The sequence below is a fragment of the Heloderma suspectum genome, chromosome 6 (assembly GCF_057233095.1).
Source record: "Heloderma suspectum isolate Gila_16-S chromosome 6, 16-S_ref, whole genome shotgun sequence".
Classification (NCBI taxonomy): domain Eukaryota; kingdom Metazoa; phylum Chordata; class Lepidosauria; order Squamata; family Helodermatidae; genus Heloderma; species Heloderma suspectum.
The window spans coordinates 85,628,833-85,651,708 of NC_139463.1; the positions used below are offsets into that span (position 1 = coordinate 85,628,833).

The window sequence follows — 22,876 nt, forward strand, 5'->3', positions numbered from 1 at the left end:
GGAAGGTAGTATGAAGCCTTTGGATTGGCCAAGCCTGGTACAAATCCTAGGAGTTGTCTGGTCAACAGGACAGCACTTTCTGCTGCTGTGTTTTCAGCTCCAGTGCAAAGGCCCCCTAAGTATGACAAGCAAATTTCACTTGATTTGCATGATCTGCCAATTATATGTTGGGGAAATTACCCTGATTGTCCCAATCTATCTCTATGTCTATGAAACTGTAGTTAGATCAAGATGACTGTGCTGCTTAAGCAGTTGACTGAGTGCATTACTAGGCTTAATAAAAATGTATTGGTTTAATTTTTTTCCGTATCCAGCCATACACTCCTTATTTTTATAAACATAGCCACAAAGAGAAGGTTCTGTTGCATTTCATGCTTACAATTTCATGACATTACCAAAACAATAAATTTTAAATACTTACATCTTACTTTATACACAGCAAAAATAACAATGCAGATGAAAAGCAATAAAATGATTATGAAGGGTGGAAGCCAAGGTGAAGTAGTAGGAAAAAAAACATCTGAAAGACAGAGTAAAATCTCAGTTACATTCTTTTATTTCTCCAGAAAAATCATCTGGTTGCAAAACAGATTTAACCAGAATTCTCCCACTATCACAGGGGCTGACTTTGTCACATAGTCCCATTACCCCCATCCTCCTAAATGCCCCCGTATGTGGACAGACTGGCAGAATTGAGCTGAAGCTCAGCAAATTGTGCTGCATCTGACTTCTGATCTCAGAGGAAGGGGAGAAGATGGAGGAAGGGACCTAGCAGTGGGGTTCTGAACAGCTAAACAGGGGAATTGGATAGGCTAGTGTATTGTGGGGAAAAATACAGATGTAAATAGTGTATTGGATGTCACTTGTGGCTGTAAAGCCCTAAATTTGACCTAAGTGCAGCCGTTTACGGCTGTATTTAGGCCAAAATTAGTGCTTTGTGGCTGCAAGTGGCGTACAATATGCCATTCACATCTGTATTTTTCCTAGCAATAGGCTAATGGCAGCCGCCATTAGTGTATCGCCTTGAATAGGGACCCAGAGAGCCGCTCTGCACAAAATCCTCCGGAGCTGAAGGTTAGTGGTGCCGATCCACTGTGGGATCCGGCCTCATTGGAGTCTGCGGCGGAATTCTCTGCCATCCCTATGGAGTGGCAAGTGATTGTCGACCCTCAAGGGAATAAGAGAAAGCAAAGAGTTCTTAGAACAGTGGAATTAACACTAGCAAAGCGAAGTACAGGAGCTAGAAGAGCAACAGCAAGCTGAGGCAGAAGAGAAAAATGCTGAGGTGAGGAAAAATCAAGTAGAGGGTAGGGTGGAGCCAGGAAAAAACTAATTATACTTTATTCGATTCTGTCCCCATTCTTGACATTGTGATGCATGTACTGACATCCTATCATATATGTCCATTGGTTGCTGAAGTTCAGTTGTGGTTATATAGGATGTTTCTTAATTATGTTGGGACATATCTCCTAACTGCCTGAATGTCCATGGTTGATGTTTATAATATATGGCCACACGTCTAAAAATGTGGAGGACATGAGCATGTGGCTCAAGTGACAGGAAGCCAGATTCTGGCTGAACATCAGGAAAAACTTCCTGACTGTTAGAGCAATACGACAATGGAACCAATTACCAAGGAAGGTGGTGGGCTCTCCCACGCTGGAGGCATTCAAGACGAGGCTGGACAGCCATTGGTCAGGGATGCTCTGACTTGGATTCCAGCACTGAGCAGGGGGTTGGACTCGGTGGCCTTGTAGGCCCCTTCCAAGCCTACTATTCTATGATTCTATGTATGGACTGTGTAAAATCTGCTCCTTCTGTGTTTCATGGATTGTCAGGTGCCTTTTGTTCTGTCGTCCACCCACAAACAGATGCAAATGTATTTTTTTTGTCATGCAGAAAAATCCACGAATAATTACATAAGTAATTATTCTGGGGGATGTTGACCTGGTGTTGAATGGGGTACAGCTTGAAAGACCAGGTCCGCAGCCTGGGGGTCATTTTGGACTCCCAGCTGTCCATGGAGGCTCAGGTGTCAGCTGTGAGCCGGACCGCGCTGTATCAACTCCATCTGATACGGCGGCTGCGCCCCTTCCTTCCCGACCATCTGCTCCCATCGGTAGTACATGCCCTGGTCTCCTCTCGTTTAGACTACTGTAATGCGCTCTACGTGGGGTTACCCTTGAAGACGGTTCGGAAACTGCAGCTGGTACAGAACGCGGCGGCTCGCCTGATTAAAGGCAGCCGCCGGCGAGATCACATCACTCCAGTGCTGAAGGAGTTGCACTGGTTACCAGTTGTTTTCCGGGCCAAATTCAAGGTGTTGGTTTTGACCTTTAAAACCCTATATGGTTCCGGCCCAGCCTATCTTAAGGAGCGCCTCCAGCAACACCAGACAGGCCGCTTAACAAGATCAGCCTCGGATGGCCTTCTCTCTGTCTCCTCAGCCAGGACAGCTAGACTGGTGGGGATGAAGGAGAGGGCCTTCTCTGTGGTGGCCCCCACTCTGTGGAACTCCCTCCCTAGGGAACTCCGTCATGCCCCCTCTTTAATGAGCTTCCGTCGTGCATTAAAAACGTGGTTGTTCAGGCAGGCATTTGGGGTGGGTTAGGGTATTTAAAAAAAAAAAAAATTATGGTAAAATTTTATTGTTTTAAATTGTTTTATGGTGGGTTGTACATCGCCCAGAGTGGCTGGGTGACCAGTCAGATGGGCGATTAATAAATTTAATAAATAAATAAATAAATAAATAAATAAACATAAGTATATACATAATTTACCTTAGTATGTTACATTTAGCGTATTGTCCCCCATTCCATTCAACGTTTCCTCAGCTGAAACTTGCATATTTTCCTACCAATATATATGCACAAATTTCAGGAAAGGAAAAAAATCATCCCAAAGTCCATGGACTCCGTGCGGCCAGAGGGGCAGCAGATTCCACAGGTCGGATTCTTATAAACCTGAGCTCATTTTAGTCCGTCTCAAATTTCTCCAGCATCCCTAGTACAGGATACACCTTGGAAATGGGAGCAGAAGAACTAGAAGCCACTCTGCACCAGTGGATGCAGTGGAACTATGGAACCATTTTCAGGTTCTTGAGGATGAGATTGGAGGACAGCCTGCAGAGGAAGAATTACAGGGGACCCTGCATGAGAAAGAGCAAGAGGCTGAACATCAGTCAAGGAGAGGCGATGAAACCAAGGCCTACAACAACAAGAAGAGAAGAGTAATCATAGTGGGAGACTCCTTGCTGCGTGGGATCGAAACCCAAGTATGTCACGAAGACCTGTGAACTCACCAGGTCTCCTGGGAGGACAGATTAGAGACATGACTGAAGGGTTGTCTGCACTCATAAAGCCCACTGACAGATATCCCTTTCTTCTTATCCATGTGGGAACAAATGATACTGCCAAGCGGAGCTATGAAGAAATCACATCAGACTTTGAAGCTTTGGGAAGGAAATTCAATAACTTTGGGGCCCAGATAGTTTTCTCATCCATACTTCCAGTAGTTAGAAGAGGGATAGAAAGGGAAAGAAAAATACTCTGGGTGAATGACTGGCTACGAAGGTGGTGAGAGATTTGGATTCTGGGACCACGGGCTATACTTCCTGGAAGATGGGCTCTTGGCAAGGGATGGGTTGCACCTCACAAAGGCTGGGAAGAATGTGTTTGGCCACAGCATGAAGAACTTCATCCGGAGGGCTTTAAACTGAATCCTACGGGGAAGGGAGACGTAAAGTTGGGGGTAACAATGGATGTAGGCTTATGCACCACAATGGAGAGAACAGCTCTAATAGCACCCAATAATAGTCTTTAAAAAATGTAGCATAAAGCACATGGTCTTCGATGTCTATATACTAATGCTCAGAGTATGGGAAACAAACAGAACGAACTTGAACTCTTAATACAGGAGGGACATTATGACTTGATAGGTGCAACTGAGACATGGTGGGATGACTCCCATGACTGGAATACAACAATTGAAGGATATAACTTGTTCAGAAAGAACAGAAGGAACAGAAAGGGAGGTGGAGTCACATTATATGTAAAAAATACGTATCTCTGCACAGAAATACAGGAGGATGAGCTTGATAGCCCCATCGAGAGCATCTAGGTTAAAATAAATGGAGCAAAGAATAAAAGGAACATGGTGGTCGGAGTCTACTACCGGCCACCCAACCAAGGAGAAGACAGGGATAAAACTTTTGAAAAGCAAACTGCTAATGTTTCAAGGAAGCGTGATGCAGTAGTAATGGGGGACTTCAATTTCCCCCATATTTATTGGGAGACAAATTCTGCAAATCATGGCCCCTCCAAGAAATTCCTGTGTTGCTGATAAATTCCTCCTACAGAAAGTGGAGGAAGGAACTAGCGGATCAGCTATCCTTGACTTGATCCTAACCAACAGAGATGACTTAGTGCGTAAAGTAGCAATTACAGGAACTCTGGGGGAAAGCGACCATGTTATACTTGAGTTCTTGGTTCTGAAGGAAGCAAAAGCCGAGTGTAGCCAAACACGTACCATGGATTTTAGGAAAGCTGATTTTAATAAACTCAGAACAATGATCAGGAAGGTCCCATGGCAAGCGACTCTAACAAGAAAAGGAGTCCAAGATGGGTGGGAGTTTTAAAAAAAGGAAATTCTCAAGGCAAAATTACAAACAATTCCAACAAGAAAAAAAGGAGGAAGACAACAGAAGAAGCCAATGTGGCTTCACAAAAAGCTAAGAGATGACCTGAAAACAAAAAAAGTACACATATAGGAAGTGGAAAGAAGGCCAAGCAACAAAGGAAGAGTACAGGCAGGTAGTACAGAATTGCAGGGATGGTGTCAGGAAGGCTAAAGCTGAGAACGAGATGAGGTTAGTGAGGGATGCTAAAAGCAACAAAAAAGCTTTCTTCAGCTACGTGCAAAGTAAAAGACAGAGGAAAGAAATGGTGGTTCAGCTATTAAATAAGGATGGCAAAATGATAACAGATGACAAAGAAAAGGCAGAACTGCTCATTTCCTACTTTGGCTCAGTCTTCTCCCAAAAGAGGGTCTATGACCCCGCCCCCCCGGCAAAGGTGAAGTACAGGCTGAAGGGCCAGGATTGCAGCTTGAGATCAATAGGCATATGGTCAAGGAACACCTAATAATTTTGAATACATTCAGATCTCTAGGGCCAGATGAACTGCATCCTAGAGTAATAAAGGAACTGGCAGAAGAACTCTCAGAACTACTGTCTATTATCTCTGTGAAATCACGGAGGACTGACGAAGTGCCAGATGACTGGAGGAGGGCTAATATTGTCCCGATCTTCAAAAAGGGCAAAAAGGAGGAACCTGGGAACTACAGACCAGTCAGTCTGACGTCAATCCCGGGGAAAATTCTGGAGCAGATGATAAAGCAATCCATCTGGAAGCACCTTGAAAACAATGCAGTGATTACTCCAAGCCAACATGGATTTGTCAAGAACAAATCCGGCCAGACAAATCTGATCTCATTTTTTGATCAGGTCACCTCCCTTGTGGACTGTGGGAATGCTGTGGACATAATATACCTCAACTTCAGCAAACTGTGTGCCCCATGATATCCTGATTAGCAAACTAGATCAAAGCAGGATAGATGAAACAACTATCTGGTGGATCCACAGTTTTCTACAGAATCAAACTCAAAGAGTGTTTATCAATAAGATCTTCTCAAACTGGGGAGAGGTAATGAGCGGGGTACTGCAGGGTTCAGTCTTGGGCCCAGTCCTCTTCAACATTTTTATTGATGACTTGGATGAAAAGGTGCAGGGAATGCTGATCAAATTTGCAGATGACACAAAATTGGGTGGAATAGCTAATACCCTGGAAGACAGAAACAGAACTCAAAGTGATCTTGATAGGCTGGAGCGCTGGGCAGAAAACAACAGAATGACATTTAATAGGGATAAATGCCAAGTTCTGCACCTAGGAAAAAGAAACCAAATGCACAGTTACAAGATGGGGGATAATTGGATCAAGAATAGTACAATCAAGAAGGATCTTGGAATTGTTGTCGATCACAAGCTGAGTATGAGCCAACAATGTCATGTGGCTGCAAAAAAGGCCAATGCTCTTTTGGGCTGCATTAATAGAAGCACAGCTTCCAAATCCCATGAAGCACTAGTTCCCCTGTACTCAACACTGGTTAGGCCTCATCTGGAGTACTGTGTCCAGTTCTGGGCACCACACTTTAAGAAGGATGCCGACAAGCTGGAGAGGGTTCAGAGGAGGGCAACCCAGATGATCAGGGGACTGGAAACAAAGCCCTATGATGAGAGACTGAAAGAACTGGGCATGTTTAGCCTTGAGAATAGAAGGCTGAGGGGAGATATGATAGCGCTCTTCCAGTACTTGTTGTCACATAGAGGAAGGCAAGGATCTCTTCTTGATCATCCCAGAGTGCAGGACACGGAATAATGGGCTCAAGTTACAGGAAGCCAGATTCTGGCTGAACATCAGGAAAAACTTCCCAACTGTTAGAGCAATACGACAATGGAACCAATTACCTGGGGAGGTAGTGGGCTCTCCCACACTGGAGGCATTCAAGATGAAGCTGGGCAGCCATCTGTCAGGGATGCTTTGACTTGGATTCCTGCATTGAGCAGGGGGTTGGACCCGATGGTCTTATAGGTAGGGATGTCAGAGAATTCTGCGACGGATCTCGGTGAGGCTGAATGCCAGTGCATTCAACCCCCCGAAAACCGTCGCGGAACGAAGCCCCTGCCCCTCCAACCATGAAAGGCGCGCGGGACAAAGTGCCCGCCGCTCCCACCCCACGAAGGGCATGCAGAACGGAGCACTTACCTGCTCCCATCCGCACTGCTGTGTGAATGGCGGCCGTCCTGCGGCCACCATTCGCTTCCTCCTTCTTCAGCCGTGATAGGCTACATAAATACTTACCTAGCCTATTACGGCTAACGCAGGGACGCCATTTGTGTCCCTGCGGAGGCCGTGATAGGCTGCGTAAGTATTTACGTAGCCTATCACGGCAGGGGGGAGGGGAAATCCCAGCGTATGCAAATGGCGGCGGCTACCGCCATTTGCGTACGCTGGGGTTTTCCCCCTGCTGTGATAGGCTATGTAAATATTTACGTAGCCTATCACAGCTCACTGCAGGGATGCAAATGATGGCGGCTACAACAGCCGCCATTTGCGTCCCTGCTGGGCTGCTCAGTGGCTGGATGTCCGGCTGCGGGTGGCCGGAGCTGGCCGGCGGCTCCATGGCTTGGCTGTGGAGCGGAGCCGGCCAGCCAAGATTCCGGGGGGGAGGCACGGAGCGCCTCCCCCCCAGCGAGGATTTCAGGGGGAGGGACGGAGCACATCCCCCCACCTGCGGAGCCTGGCGGAGCCAGGTAAGCGGGGTTTCGTACACCCCTACTTATAGGCCCCTTCCAACCCTACTATTCTATGATTCTGTGATGACTCACTACTCAAAGGAAGGAGAAGGATCTGAATGGGAGGGAAATGGGGGACAAGGGCAAGGCGGGGAGGGTGATGGGCAGTTGGGAGCATCACCTCAAAGAGCAGGCTAGAGAAGGTGCTTTCAGAGAAGGAACATTCTTAGTGAGGTTGAATCCACCAGTGCATTAACATTTTGCCAGCTGAGTTGATTTTGTAGCTGGTTCCTGGCAAGGAAGAAATCCTGTGCAGGAATGAATAGGGATGTCAGAGAATTCCGCCATGGACTCCAGTGAGGCTGGATTCCAAAGAATCCTTGGAGGACTGGCCTCCTGCCCCCCGCCACGCCACGGTATCCCCCTGGGACGGAGCTTACCTGGGGCGGATGGAGCGGCGGCTCCGGCGGCGACTCTTGTTGGTCTCCCGGCCGGCCATTGCTGGGCTGCTGCGGCCGCAAATGGCAGCCGTCGTAGCGGCCACCATTTGCGTGCTTGCAGGCAGCCGTGATAGGCTACGTAAGTATTTATGTAGCCTATCACGGCAAAGAGCAGGGACACAAATGGCAGCCGCCACGTAGCCTATCACAGTAAAGGTGGCCACGCAAATGGCGTAGCGGCCGCCATTTGCGTGGCTGCCTTTACCATGATAGGCTAGGTAAGTATTTACGTAGCCTATCACGGCAAAGAGCAGGGGCGCAAATGGCATAGCGGCTTTAGCCATGATAGCTATGTAAATATTTATGTAGCCTATCACGGGCTACCGTAGGGACGCAAATGGCGTCCCCTACGCAGGACGCCATTTGTGTCCACACCAGCCCGGCAGTGGCTGGAGGCCCCACTGCAGATTGGCCTGGCCGGCAGCTCCGCAGCATGGCCGCGGAGCGGAGCTGGCCAGGCAGGATTCTGGGGGGGAGGACCGGATCGCCTCCCCCACATCGAGGATTGTGGGAGGAGGAACAGATCGCCTCCCCCCCCCCCGCAGCAGATGCCCTGACTGGAACCAGGTAAGGGATTCATACATCCCTAGAATCGAAACACAACCCCTACCCTTCTACTTCCATTTTCCTCTCTCTCCTTCCCACTGTCCTTCCTCTCTCAGCATCCTAGGAAATATAAGCATGAGGGCCAGACTTGAGAAGTCTAAAGATGCAAACTTCTAAAGTCAAGCAAGGTGGAAGAAAGAAAGGAAGGAAGGAAGGAAGGAAGGAAGGAAGGAAGGAATTTCCTCTTGTGTAGTATTTTACATTGTAAGCCCATTCGATGCTGCTGCTGCTAAATAAATAAATAAATATGATGATGATGATGATGCAACTCACCAGAAACCAGGATTCTGGATTCACTCTCCAGCTGTAACACATCACTGATGATTTTGCAGGAGAGTTCATTGTCAACTCCCGGTTCTATTGTAATGGAACTGAAAACACTGAAGATCCCTGCTGAGGTCTTTCTGTTTGTAGTGTCTGGCTTCTCAGTTCGTTTTCCTCCCTTGCTGTCCAGCCAAAGAGCCTGGGGCTCTGGATACCAACCCTCAGAGCTACAGGTGAGTCCAATTCCTTGGCTCTTATAATCCACCATGGTAATGGCAGGTTGTGCTCCTTTTGCTGCAAAACGACAACACATGTTCAGTTCCCAGTGTCCCGAGTCAAGCAGAACCATTCTAGATTATCTGCATTGACTGAGACTAAACTGTGCCAATGGAACACTAATTAGGTTACATTTTGTGCATAACTGCAATTCTTAAAGGCTGAATTTTACATCACATTTTGAAGAGTCTCCTGCAAGTACTATTCATGGCTGCAAAGACATGGAGAAGTCTTTTAATTCACTAAAACATGTGACCATTTACAAACTGGATGAATGAGCTGCTGAACCAGTAGCTCTTCCAGAGAGCAATCCTAAAATCCCTGGACAAGCATCCCAGGGTCCATAGGATAGCTTGGAAAAACCCCTCCAAGGTCAGAGACAGCACTCTGATCTCAGAAGGGGGAATCAGAAATCTGGCAGCTGCCCCCTCTCAGCTGGCATGGAGATAACCATGCCGGCTGCCTCTCCGAGGTCAGAAAATCAGCCTTCAAGAGGGGGGAAAGGGGGCATTCTGGTGGGTGGGGAGGGGAGAAAACCAGAGAGGCCAGGATATAGTTTAATCTAAGCCTCCTCCAGGCTCTTTCCCTCTCCCTCCACAGTGCCCTCACTAGATGGGCTGTAAAGTGCTCCGTTCCGCTGTAAAGCCCATCTAGGAAAAAATAAAGGGAGCTTTCAAGCAGTGAGGGTTCAGTTCATAGGACTGTACCCCTAATTAACTTTGCCTTTTGAAGACAGGTCTACACTAGGCATGCTACAGGAGTCCGAGAAGAGAGTGGAGTCCAATGGACTCCCCCACCCCCCATTGGGCCCCCAGATCCCACTTGCTGAGCTTCCACCACTTACTGGACCCATTCACCGGGCACTCACATGAGTGCCTGGCGGCTGTCTGTCCCCTTAGTAAGCCCCCATTTTTCATAAAATAGCTGTGTCTAGCTGGGTTCTGGTGGCTGAGCGCTCTCTCTCTCTCTCTCTCTCACACACACACACACACACACACACACATGCACACACACAGAACACACAGAGAGACTTGGTTTGTCTGTTTTTTACTTTAAATGCTCACAGATTCTTAGATACTATATATTATTATTATTATTATTATTATTATTATTATTATTATTATTGGAATGGGTCAGTAGTTGCATATATATAGTTGCATATTTTTTCTTCATACAGAAATATTTGTGGGGCTGGAGTTTGCATTTTCTCTCAGAAGATGCCTAGAATTGTGCAGAGGGCACAAAGGCAAACATTGAGATATCCTGGGAAGCGCAAACTGGCTTAAACCACCTTGAAAGACCTTTGTTGCTTCCCATAAAAAATGAAAAAATTGAGAAACAGAAATAAACAAGTGCTTGATCCAGCTTTGTGATGCGGGTGAGGGTTGCAGAGCAAACAGATGGAGTGGGCCTGCCAAAGTCATCGCATTTCTGGGCTAAGGCTGTGATTCCTATAGATAATGCCCTCCAGCACGTCAACATTCTCAGCTCATTATCTGTTTAGAGATAAACATCAGAGAGTGGTCCTTGCTGCTGTCAAATGGCCAGGGAAGGGTTTGAAGTGGTGAAATAGGCTCCCATATAGAAAGAAATGTGGCTCTCAGTTGTTTCCTCCTATATCCGAGTAGCAAAATCAACTTAAATAAGCTAAAGACTTGGGCTGTTCACTGATGAATAAGCCTAATGGAATGAAGTGAGACTTCTGAGTTCTAAGTAAACCTAAGTAGGGAAGAGGCCTTTGTCAGTCACTCTCCTCTCCTCCTCCTCAAAGAAAAAAACAAGTAGTCCTCATCTTTTTATTTTGGAAAACATGATGGAGCTCCTGCTCTACGCTGCACTCTTCTCCCACCCTGTGGCTGCGCACAGGAGACTGCACGGAGCTGGCTACAGCCATGTGGTTGCTTGCTGGTTTTGTATTTTCCTGGGGTCTCCATGAAGGATGCCCATCCTAGCCATAGGATTCCAGCAATGGGTTTCTCCCACACATTGCTCAGCAAGAGCCTCTATTTAACTCCCTAGTTGTAATCAGGCCTGCTATGGGTTGGGACTTTATTCTCTTCTATGCTAATCCAACCATGAGATGCCTTTTGTTGTAGCAAATGGTGGTCAGTGAGGAAATTCATATATTGCAGAAAAGCAGGGGAAGCATTTGTATTCATATAGGCACATTACACACACACACACCCCATAGCGGAGCCCAGACCACCCAGTGTAAGGGTGAGGAATACGTTTTCTCCCTACCCCATCATAAGAACATAAACACCATCATGCTGAATCAGACCAAAGTCCTATACAGCCCAGCATTCTGTTTCCACAGTGGCCAAACAGATTTTAAAGTGAACTAATCTAATTTGCACTTCCTGGTCTAACATGCAGTTTGGAACACATGTACACTTAGACTGTGGACTTCTCCAGAGTTTGTGATGGAGATCTCAGCTCAAATACTGTGTACAAAAATACATGTGATTTTGAAATTTGTATATGAAGATGCATACATGAAGAAAAATACATATGTTAGAATGTGCATTTTCGTTTTCTTTTTTTAAGTAGACAGAAGCAGAAATTGCATGGAATGGACTTAATGACTGAATATATGCAAGACTGACACAGAACAGAAAGAGACTGGTTTGCCCATCCCTACTTACAGCTGCCCCACCCTGGTTATTTGTTGTTCCCCTAATTCTGGATTATTTTACGATAATGTAAAATCTGCTCACCTGACAAAATCAGCTCGATGACCACCTCATCGTACCAGTTTTCAAAGTGGACCATACAGGTGTATTTTCCTTGGTCACGGAGTTGGCTGTTCTTCAGAATCAGAGACGTGTTCCCTTGATTAAGCTCAGTGTGGCTGAACTCTGCTCGACCCTGATATCTGCTATCTGAAGTTTCCTCCTGGTTTTCCCCACTATAGGTCTTCACAGTAATTTTTTCTGAGGGTTTATCCAAGATCCATTCAACAGTGATGCGGCTGCGGTCTGATATCCTCAAAGTTGTTAGTCGACATGGCAATACTACTGCCTTTCCAAGTGTTCCAATGACAGGGGTTTGAGGTGGAATGATCGCAAACTGACCTTCCATGAGGAACGATTACAAAGTTTGTATCAAGCAGATTCAATATCTGCACAGAGTTAGTTCATTTGTAGCTAACCTCTTCCCGAGTCTGCCCATCTATCATTTCCATCTTTATCTTTAAATGTGACAATCTAGGAAAGTTTTCCAGGTATCAGTAAACCTGGAAGAGGCTGGGATTTTTGCTTCCACAAGATCCAACTATTGAAATGAAAAGTTGAAATACACAGAATTGAAGTTTTGATTTTGTGGAATTTGGTTCCACAAATTCTGACTATGTTTGGATCATCATATCCCAGTTTATTAAGCTGAGATAAGATCGAGCCTTTTGGTTGCACACACAGGCTCTTCACTCTTCTCTTTGCATGAGTGAACAAAACAGTGAGACTACAATTGACCACAGTTTCCTATTTTGTGCGAACCAAGAAAGCATAGTCACCAGCTGCAGAACAACCCATGATATTCCCTCGCATGAACGGGCTGTGAGTGTGGCAAAAAAATCTCATTCGTATCTTGGTTTATTAAGCTGAGATATGATTGTTCAAACCCCTCTCCCCCTCCAGCTTCTTTGGTCTCTTGTATTTTGTTTTATAGGTTATCTACCATGCTAGCCAATGAGCAGCAATACTCTGGCACATATTCAGGTAAGGTGCTAGTTCTGGAAATGGTACTTCTAGTTTTTTATATAAGCAGAATCAAAATGGTGCAATGCCCCAGTTGTCTGGGTTTACACTACGGTGGAACTAGATCTCTCAAAATTAGGGTTCAGGGGTTTTTCATTACCCTCACTCTAATTTGGCTCCATGATGCCATCATGCCATCACGGCTCCATGATGCCATCATGCCATTGTCATGAAACAATCAAAGTGAGGATAATGCTTCTTTCCCCTGCTGTAATGCCTTGTGGGGGAAAATATGGCAGCCATCACACCAAGTGGAAGTGTGATCATCGTCACTGCTGATTTCATCCCAGTCTTTGCCCACAATTGTCCCCCTCACACAGGACTGGCCCAAGACATTTTGCTGCCTGAGGCAGAGCAGCAAGTGGTGTCCCCCACCCACCCAGGACAAGGTGCATAGTACCCAAAGTTAGCTGAATTATTTTGGTACATATGGCAGAAAATGCCATAAGCACCTCTCCCCCTCCATGGCAGTAGACATACAATAGCAACAAGGTAAATAACTAATGATTTGCTGTCTTTTTATGACACCCAAAATTTGCTGCTTGAGGCAATTGCCTCATTCTGACTCATGGTAGGGCCAGCCCTGCCCTCACACCAGAATTATTGAAATGCTCTGTAACTTCACATCCTACAGGATGATGAAGCAGGGAGGAGCATTTTGGCTCAGTCTTCTTAACAGGCATATATTATCTGGGTGTAGAACTGCTCACTGTTATTGATTGTCTGCACAAAAGCAATTTACCTGCATTGACCACATGGGAGATCTGCAGAAACATGGAGATGCACATCACAAGTGATGATGAGGAAAACATGGATCAGGAACTTAGAAGATCTATACCTATGCAATTGTGGGAAGGAAGAAGAAAATGGCAAGTTGCAAGATCTGTTCGTTACCATTTATTAACGATTGTAAACAGTTTATATAATATTTGTATGAACACATGTGTTTTCTGATTTAATCTTCATGTAGTATTATATGTGTTTTGTTCTTAGTGAATTTTGAAAACAATTTGTTTCACACAGTTCAATTAATCTCAAAGTGTCAGTTGAGCAATTAAATGAGCACAAGAGTGCTCCTTTAGTTAAGATGTGTACCAAAAGGAGGAGGAGAAGAAGGTTCTGACACCGTAAGCCTCAAATTTCTATTGCTTATAAAAATTACACCTATTGAGCTAATCACGTGGAACCAGGCATCCGTGATCTATGGGATGTAATCTGTGACTGTGGCAAATATCGAACCAATCCGATAAAAGTTCCATAGATGCAGCAAGTTAAAATGTGATGCAATTTGACACATTTACCCCTTTTATATCAATTTTTAAAGAGGCGTATAATATATTTCTTTCACACTTTGGTGAAAACTACTGAAGTATTTTATTCAGACTTGTTGAGGAAGGCAACCCTTCATTGGATTGTTTAAGTTCTGAAAAGTGGGTTAAAAGTTATTAAGGTTTCCTGCCCCCGTAAATCCTACGGCAGCAACTGCTGGCAAAGTGCATACTCAGTTTCTTTCTAAAGCTCGAAAACAGCCAGCGTTTTAGTGTTTTACACAGGGAGCTATTAGGAGATCCTATATACAATGCCTACTCCATTAGTTATTGATTGTGACATCTCATGGCCAAACTACACGTATACTATACAGGTTGAACATTAGTGTGGGTGCAACTGCAGTTCTCTCTATGATATCTTCTCTAGTTGGTGCTTTGTATTCGCAGACCCTGTGATCTCCCCATCTTCCCGCTCTCAAATCTTCCACTCTTCCTTATGACTGCCTCACAAAATATGCCTCCTCAGAATCTCCTGTGGCAACTATTCAGGCCCAAATAACCTTGTCCTCCAGGCACCCTATGAGAGCTAATTTTCTATATGCCAGAAATGCCTCAGGGCTATTGTTTCTTTGTTTATGAAAGGCACAATCCTATGCAAGTTCAGACAGAAAAAAGGCCTACAACACCCAACATGCCCCAGCCAGCATGGCTGGCTAGGGCATGCTGGGAATTTTAGGTCTTTTTTTCTGTCTGAACTTGCATACGATTACACCTTAGATGTTTATACTGCTCCTCATAACAAAACACAAACCAGTTTGCAAATGAAGTAACAATACAAAACACAAATAATAATAAAACAATGCTATTAGAACTGTAGCGACTACAGCAGGGTTAATACTTATAAGGATCCAGAATACAAAGTAGTGGCGTGTGTGGGGCAACTTGATTTTTTTTTTAGCCTGGGACCCATTCTGCCTTAGCTGTGCTTCTGAGGGAAGGGGTAAGAGGGATAGAACTCTGCCTGCCAAGCTTCTGCCTGGTTATGCACTTGTACATGGCCAGATAATTTTGTGCAACAAAGTTTATATTCCACAAGCAGAAGCTCAGAAGGCAGATCCTGGAACACAACCCATTTTGGACCTGGGAAGCTACCATAAGAGATTCTGCAGAGGTGTTTTTAGTGAGGCAATTTTAAGAAGATGATTTGAGAGAAGACAGAGACTGAGGAGACCACAGGGGGAGTGAAAAAAAATAATCTCTGGAAGATAGCGGAGGAGAGGAACACAGCCACACCTAGGGATGTCACGGGCATCCAGCTGGGGCTCAAGGCCTGGTGAGAAATCACCAGCTCGGCCCCTTGACACCAGTCTGTGGATCCCCGCACTTGCTGGATTCGGCCTGTAATCTTGCATATATGGCCACTTTACGGCTGCCATTTGCATAAAACTGGCCTTTTCAAAAAAGGCCAAGCCACCACTTTTACACAAAATGGTGGCTCAGCAAGGGATCAAACAGTTGCACACTGCACACTGGGTGAACAGGGGCATGTGGCAAGTGGGGGTCTGGTGAGCGGCGTGCAACCCGAACAGCGGTAAGCTTGCCCATTCCTAGCCACACCCTTCATTAGAAACTGCAGGAACGGGGTTCCAATAAACCCTTGTTTATTATAATGCAGCACAAAGATGGCTTCTGGATAACTCAAAAACTGGTTCCCAATTTTGGGGACTATTGGTTATTCCTAATAAACATGTTATGCTTTTGGTTTGTTCTAATTAGTAAATGTGTTACCTGCATTTACTGTTTGCTTGAGGTGTAAAAAGGTAAAGGTAAAGGTGTCCCCAACCAGTTGTGTCCGACTCTAGGGTGCGGTGCTCATCCCCGTTTCTAAGCCGAAGAGCCAGCGCTGTCCGAAGACGCTTCCGTGGTCATGTGGCCGGCATGCCTGAACACCGAGGTGCACGGAACGCTGTTACCTTTCCCGCAGAGGCGGTACCTATTTATCTACTTGCAATTTCTTGCTTTTGAACTGCTAGGTTGGCAGAAGCTGGGACTGAAGACGGGAGCTCACTCCATCACGCAGCACTCGGGTCTCGAACTGCTGACCTGCCGACCTTCCAGTCTGCAGTTCAGCGTCTTAACCACTAAGCCACCGCGGCCCTAAGGTGTACATCTAGAAAAATGTGTGCATCTTGAAATTTATTTACGTATTTATTTTTGTGGCACTTATATACCACTAAATATAATAAAATCCCTCAACAGTTCACAATAAATATTAAAATTCATTATTAAAAACACCACATTAAACACAGTTCCAGTTACAATAAAAGCAATGCAAGGAGCAGTAAGATGGAGCAGCATGACTAATTTCATTACAGCTAGGGATGTTGCGGGCGCCCGACTGGGTCCAGGAATTCATCAGGTGACCCCTGCCCATGACCCCCGAACTGTGCCCGCCGAGATGCTGTCCTTGTTCGCCCCCCGCTCATGCCTGCTTGCGCTCTCCAGGACTCACCCCGATCCAGTTCAGTCAGCATCCGCCATTTTCGTGCCTTTGATTTCTACATAAAACAGGAAGTTAAAAAAATGTGCGTATTTAAATATGTGCAGTTTGGAGCTGGGAAAGCTAAATAAGTGCAATATTAGAGCGATTATACCCCTAATATTGTGCTTATTTAGCTTTCCCAGCTCCAAACTGCTCATATTTAAATATGCACATTTTTAAACTTCCTGTTTTATGTAGAAATCAAAGGCGTGAAAATGGCAGACGCTTACCGAACAGGATTGCGGTGAGCCTGGGGAATTTACTGACTTTGTGGGTGGCCTGAGCACAGGTCCATGGGGGTGTGAGCGGGGGCGCTGCTTTGGCAAGTACCCAGAGAAACCGAGCTAGGATGAGTTCTTACATCCCTAATTACAGCCCAGGAAAAGCCTTTAGTTAATCCCTTGTAGCATATAGGTCAGGGGTGCAGTAACACCAGCCCATGGACCTAATCCAGCCCACCAGGCTCCCCACTGTGGCCCATGGAGCTTCTGGGTTTCCACCAGGGGGCAGGGCTTGGCCTCCAAGCCCTGTCCCCTGGAGGAATCCCCACTGTAATCTGAAATCAGATAGAAGAGCGTCTACGGGGCCACTGTGGAAAGCCAGAGACATGGCTGACTCTGGGATGAGAACTTACTGAATCCCCTTTCCTTTCTCTGTGCTGAGAGAGGCATGGAACTGTGTTTGATAAATATGTAAACCCAGAGGGTTTGAAGAATCTGTACTGCAATTAATAAAATGTTTAGGAGATACAGTTTGAATTAAAGAGCTGGAAAAAAAGGAAGAACCACTGAAAATTTAAGATCACATGGCACCCTCTCACAAAAACCAGGAACTTCGTGCAACAGTCTAAACTTTCCTATGGCAGCAGAACTGGCTTTGTCTGCTGATGGATATAACACAGGAACTGCAAAGGATTGGCCATTTCGTGCCTGCTACAAATGAAAGCTGCACTAATCAGTAACCAAATTTACAGCTAGAAAGGATCTCTGCGAAAGGAACATATCATTTTGCTATCTTCCCACTCGCTGTGATTAAGTTACTTTTATCACAAAAGTCACCAAAATCTACTATCAAATTATATTCAGTGTTGTGGCTTGGATGTTTCTTGATGAGGACAACCTACTTCTAAATCCTAAACAAGAGTGGACTCAGTGGAGGAAAGTTCCTTTAGCCAACCAACAAATTCAACATTAAACACATTCCAATGACTAGAATAAGGAGCTGTACCAGTTTTCTTAAACATATTTTTTTACCTACCCTGTGAACTCCAAGATACACCCTTTCATTGCGTTGTTTAGCTGCTGTACCTCTCCCGCACTTCATGTGGACCTTTGGCCCTTGACTTTCACTTTCCAAACCACTGCATAGAGATAGGCAGGAGTTGGCAATATGCTCTGTAAACAAGAGTCACATCCATTGACTGAACTGCACCGTTGAAGTATCAGAGGGGAAATCAAGACTGTTCCATTATGGGCTCCTTAAGATACATTCAATAAGAGAGAAATCCTATGGTCCCTGGACAAATGTCCCAGGGACCACAGGATACTCAGAAAACCTCTTCCAAAGCTGGAGACAGCACTCCAACCTCAGAAGGGGGAGTTGGAGATCCACCCCGCCCACCCCACTCCCTCACAGCCAGTGCAGAGAGAACCATACTAGCTGCCGGAGATTGGAAAATGGCAGAGAAGGGAAAAAAAACTGCCAAGCACAGTTCATACTTAGATGAATTCCTATGATGGTGCTGAGGGCAGCAGCCATATTGAACAGGTGTATTGAGCATTCTGATGGGGATGTCCAAGGATTTTTTGAAACTTTGCAAGTATCTTGTGGCACATCTCTAGGTTTGTGAATATTGTCAGATGTAGCATGCAGAAGGAAAGCTGGAGAGCAAGGGATAAACACTACAAGGAAGAAGCTGAATGAATGGCAGAGATAGGAAGGTGGATGAATGGATTTCAGCCAGCTTTGCAGTGCAATCCTATGTATGTTTACTCAGATGTAAGTCCCACTCTATTCATTTAGACTTGTGCCCAGGTAAGTATGTATCCAGGGGTCCTCTGTGAGGATCTCCAACAGTGCCCACAAAGCTCTCAACTCTCTGCCTTTAAAAAACATTTTAATAAAGGATTGAAAAGTGTTAAGGTGCCAGGTTCTCCTTCCCCTTCCTGAATCTGCTCTGATCAGCCATTCAGAGGCAAAAAGAGAAAGCAAGGCCAAGGGGTAGAGTACTAGAGGCGAGACAAAGAGAGAGGCTAGAGGCTGAAGGGTGGGGAGAGAAAAAGAGCGGCTAGAGGCTGGGAGTGGGGAGAAACAGCAAGATAAAGGGGTGAGTGGGAGAGAAAGACCAAGACTAGGGGCTAGGAAGGGAAAGAAATAGCAAGGAAGGTGGTTGGGGCAGAGAAATAGTGAGTTTAGAGGCTGGGAATGGAGAGAGAGAGAGAGAGAGAGACTATAGGGGAAAGTTCTGTGTGGGTGGAAGAAGATTGGGCAGGCCAGGAGGCAACTCTTTCTATTTCACCCTCCCTCCCAGCCTCTTGTCAGGATTGATTCTGAATGTATGGAGACAGTTAGCACAGCAGTTCAGATTCAGAAGGGGAACAGCCAGAATTGGGGGAGGCATCTTCCCCAGCGAGTTCAGATATGGATAGGCAAGCTTCTCAGGATGCCAGCACCCAGATGGCTGGGCCTGAAGCCCCCCCCCCCCATGAGAATCCAGGAGGAGGATAGCATGGGCCGTGACCTGATGGATGCTAGACTGCGGCACAGAGCGAAGCGGGAAAAGTTAGAGGCAGAGCTCAGATGGGTGACCCAGTTGGCGATGCGTGAGGGTCGACGTAGGGGAGCATCACTGGAAGGGAGGGGTTTCCCTCTCTAAGTTATTGTAGCCAGCAGGTCCCTGTTCAAACTGCTGGCAACATCGTAGCTCCCATTTGGATTCCCTGCTGTTATTCCTTTGTAGCCTGAGAGCCTTCGGGGATTTGCATCTGTAATGAACCTGTTGAAAGTGAATTAAAGGCGTGAGACTGAAGCTTCTCTTCTTGTGTGTGTGCATGAGGAAGGTAGGGGCCAAGGGAATGTGACACCTCTAGCCTCACTATTTCTCTCCCCCGGCACACACATGACAGGCCCCCATGGCAGCCATTATGTCACTAGCCATATCCTCCTTGGGAGCCATTTTGTAGTGGTTCCCACAGTAGTGTCTGAAGTTCCCAAAAGTCCCCACAGGTCAAAAAAGTTTGGGGACCCCTGATATATACGATTGTACCTCTCAGGTGCGATTTGCTCTGAAAGGTGCTGTTTGCAGTTTATAGGGGCACACAGTAGCTGAGGGGTAATATTTGGTGGAAAACCAGTGAGGGGAGGGAAGAGCTAAACAATTTACCCAGATGTTGCTCATCCAATCCAGATCTACCTTTCTTGTGGCTGCTTTTTCTTGAAAAGCAAAGTGGTCAACATTAGGTCATTATTAATCCTCAGTTGTTAGATCTTAGAGGCTTTGAAATTCTTGGCTCAGCACTTGTTAGCCATCCAAAGCTATCAGAAGGAAAAGAGGAGACCTAGCAATGGGCAAACATGCATGTTGGAGCTTGCTGAGGTTTTCCGAATTCCTCTTCGAAGCTCAGTTCGCCTCGCTTGCATTCCCCGACCCAAGCGTCTTTTTCAAAAATGTGTTTGGGGAAAATGCACATTTCCCCCATAAGCTACATGATGAAAATATGGGGGTGGGGGTGGGGATGGGCATTTGTGCACCTGCATGCATTTTTGGAAGTGCACACACTTGTTCAGTTGCACACTTTTGAACATAATGCAAAGTTTGGGAAAGTGCAAACAGTTCCCAAGAATTGCGTTCCTGCTTGCATTCGGGTTTGCGAATGAGACAAGTTTGCATGGTTTGCAAACAGGAACAAATTCTTGTACCTGCCTAGAAAGAACAGCAGCGATGACTGGGGAGGGAGTAGTTTCAAAGAGCTAACAGTGGAAGATGAACAAGGACTTTTTGTGCTGTTCTGGAAGGCCTCATTTCTCCTCAGTACTTGTTAGTCCTTCAGAGCAGTCAGGAGGAGGGAAAAAGGGAGGAAGAAGCAGAAACTGTAGGGAAGGTAGCACAGCAGAGAGAGAGAGGTAGAGAATAAAGCTAGGAGATAGATAGAGTGTGGAATAAGAAAGCATAGGAAAGAATGGGGTGACAGGGAAAATTGGGAGAGAGGGAAGTGTGTGTCTATATGTGATTGTTTGTGTTAAGTGTGTCTGTGTGTAAAGTTTGTGTGAATGTGGGCATACTGGGGAGAGGCTTGAAGTGAAAAATGTTCCAGCTCCACCCACTTTGGGTATGCCCCCACTCACCACTGGTATGTGAACCCTGACAGGTTTCCACAAAGGCCATGCAGCCCTTGGGCTGAAAACCCCTCCTTTAAATCAAGACACCTGTCAAGAGCACACATATGTCAGAAGTGCACATGGGTTATCCTCCTGGAGGCTGCAATAAGGGAATTGCTGCCACCACAAAATTGTTCTTTGCAAATATGTGAAAGAGAAATATGAGCACAACCTGTGGTGTACTAGTTGTTTTCATGGTATAACAAAACCCAGCCCTTGATACGGAATGTTCTGGAAGAAGCACAACAACAATCAGACAACAAATCAAATCAAAACAAATTTATTTGAACAATGATATTGCTTAAAGGTTCATGGCAGGCTGTCACCTGACACTGAACTTGTTGAAGCTAACTTCTGTAGCTCCTGGGGTTTGTGGGCCAGGACAACTCCTTCCTTGGGAACCTATACAGTATCTATTTAAAGTAATCAATCTGCATAACATCATTACAAACTTTAGGATGCATCTTCACATCATTTGCTGCAGAGCAATTCCAATGCGCAGCCATAATACTAAACATTACTGTTCAGTTTAGCATGCATAAATTCATCAGGAATTTATGCATTTCACCCCCAGGAGAAATGAAAGTGGTTTTCAGGATGGTGACAAACATACATTTTGAAATGGTTTGTGGTTGTTGAGGCTTGGCAGCTGGAGATCATACTTCCTCCTAGGAAACAAGCATAACTATATGATGCAGGCCGCATATGAGACAATGAAGAAAATCCTAAGAGTATGGATAAACTATCCCCATGTAATTCTTGCCCCATTACAATTGGGATGTCTAGAGATGGTTAGGATAGGACAGAACAGAACAGAGGAAGGCAACCTGGTCCTGGTGCCCTCCAGATGCTTTGGACTACAATTCCCAGAACCCCTGAACGCTGGCCATATTGGCTAGGGCTTCTGGGAATTGTAGTCAAACACATCTGGCAGGAACCAGGTTGACTACCCCTGGAATGCCAATACCAGTATAATGCTATGTTATAACAATAGATCTGAGCTGCATGAATGTGCGGCACTGAATCAGTTTCTCCACATTTCATCATGCTCACATTTAGGGATGTGCAAATCAACATAACATGAGCTCCTCAAGGTTCTCCAATTCTATTCCCCTCTATGCAACCATCCCTCCTCATCCTACCATCCTCCAGCAACTTTTCATAAAAACAGATGTCTTATTTTGTGCAAGACATCTGTTTTTATGAAAAGTTGCTGGAGGATGGTAGGATGAGGAGGGATGGTTGCATAGAGGGGAATAGAATTGGTAGGGGGATAATGCAAGTGCTCAATGGTGAAGGAAGAACATTCTGCACATGCTCAGAGGCAATCTCTATTTAAGAACGTAAGAAGAGCTGTGCTGCATCAGACCAAGGTCCATCTAGTCCAGCATTCTGTTCACACAGTGGCCAACCAGATGCCCATTGGAAACCCACAAGCAGGACATGAATCTTATTTTGTGCAACTTCAGCAAAGGAGATCGTTACCTTGTCGTGGTGCTGGAGCTTGAGCACCTCAATGATGTCATGAGCTAAACCATGAAGGAACACCTAAGATGGGAAGGTCATGGCAGAGAGGTCAGACTAAATACGATCCCTGGGGAAGGAAATGGCAACCCACCCCAGTATTCTTGCCATGAAAACTAAATGGATCAGTACAACCAGAGATATGTTGGTATACCATTGGAAGATGGGACTCCCAGGTCGGAAGATGGTCAAAATGCTACTGGGGAGGAACAGAGGATAAGTTCCACTAGCCCCAGATGTGATGACACAGCTAGCTCAAAGCCGAAAGGACGGCTAGCAGCCAGTGGTGCTGGTGGTGAACGACGAATCCGATGTTCTAAAGATCAACACACCATAGGAACCTGGAATGTAAGATCTATGAGCCAGGGCAAACTGGATGTGGTTATTGGGGAGATGTCAAGATTAAATATAGA

At 45.7% G+C, this 22,876-nt stretch overlaps 1 protein-coding gene across 9 annotated transcripts in view; it reads right to left on the bottom strand.

Annotated features, from left to right (window-relative positions):
• The window catches only part of LOC146341676 (butyrophilin subfamily 2 member A1-like), a 33,747-nt gene extending 15,855 nt beyond the window's left edge, over positions 1–17,892 (bottom strand). For 2 of the 9 annotated variants that reach the window (XM_084805139.1, XM_084805143.1), the window contains exons 1-5: positions 17,820–17,892; positions 13,495–13,590; positions 11,715–12,071; positions 8,731–9,015; positions 422–520 (exon numbers count right to left, since the gene is read on the bottom strand). In XM_084805139.1, the coding sequence (XP_084661265.1) occupies positions 422–520; positions 8,731–9,015; positions 11,715–12,071; positions 13,495–13,564 (811 nt within the window). In that variant the 5' untranslated portion in view covers positions 13,565–13,590; positions 17,820–17,892. Of the gene's footprint in view, positions 1–421; positions 521–8,730; positions 9,016–11,714; positions 12,271–13,494; positions 13,591–15,808; positions 16,191–17,819 lie in introns of all 9 variants that reach the window. The other 7 variants (XM_084805138.1, XM_084805141.1, XM_084805137.1 and 4 more) reach the window with 7 other exon arrangements.
• Positions 17,893–22,876: the final 4,984 nt, after the last annotated feature.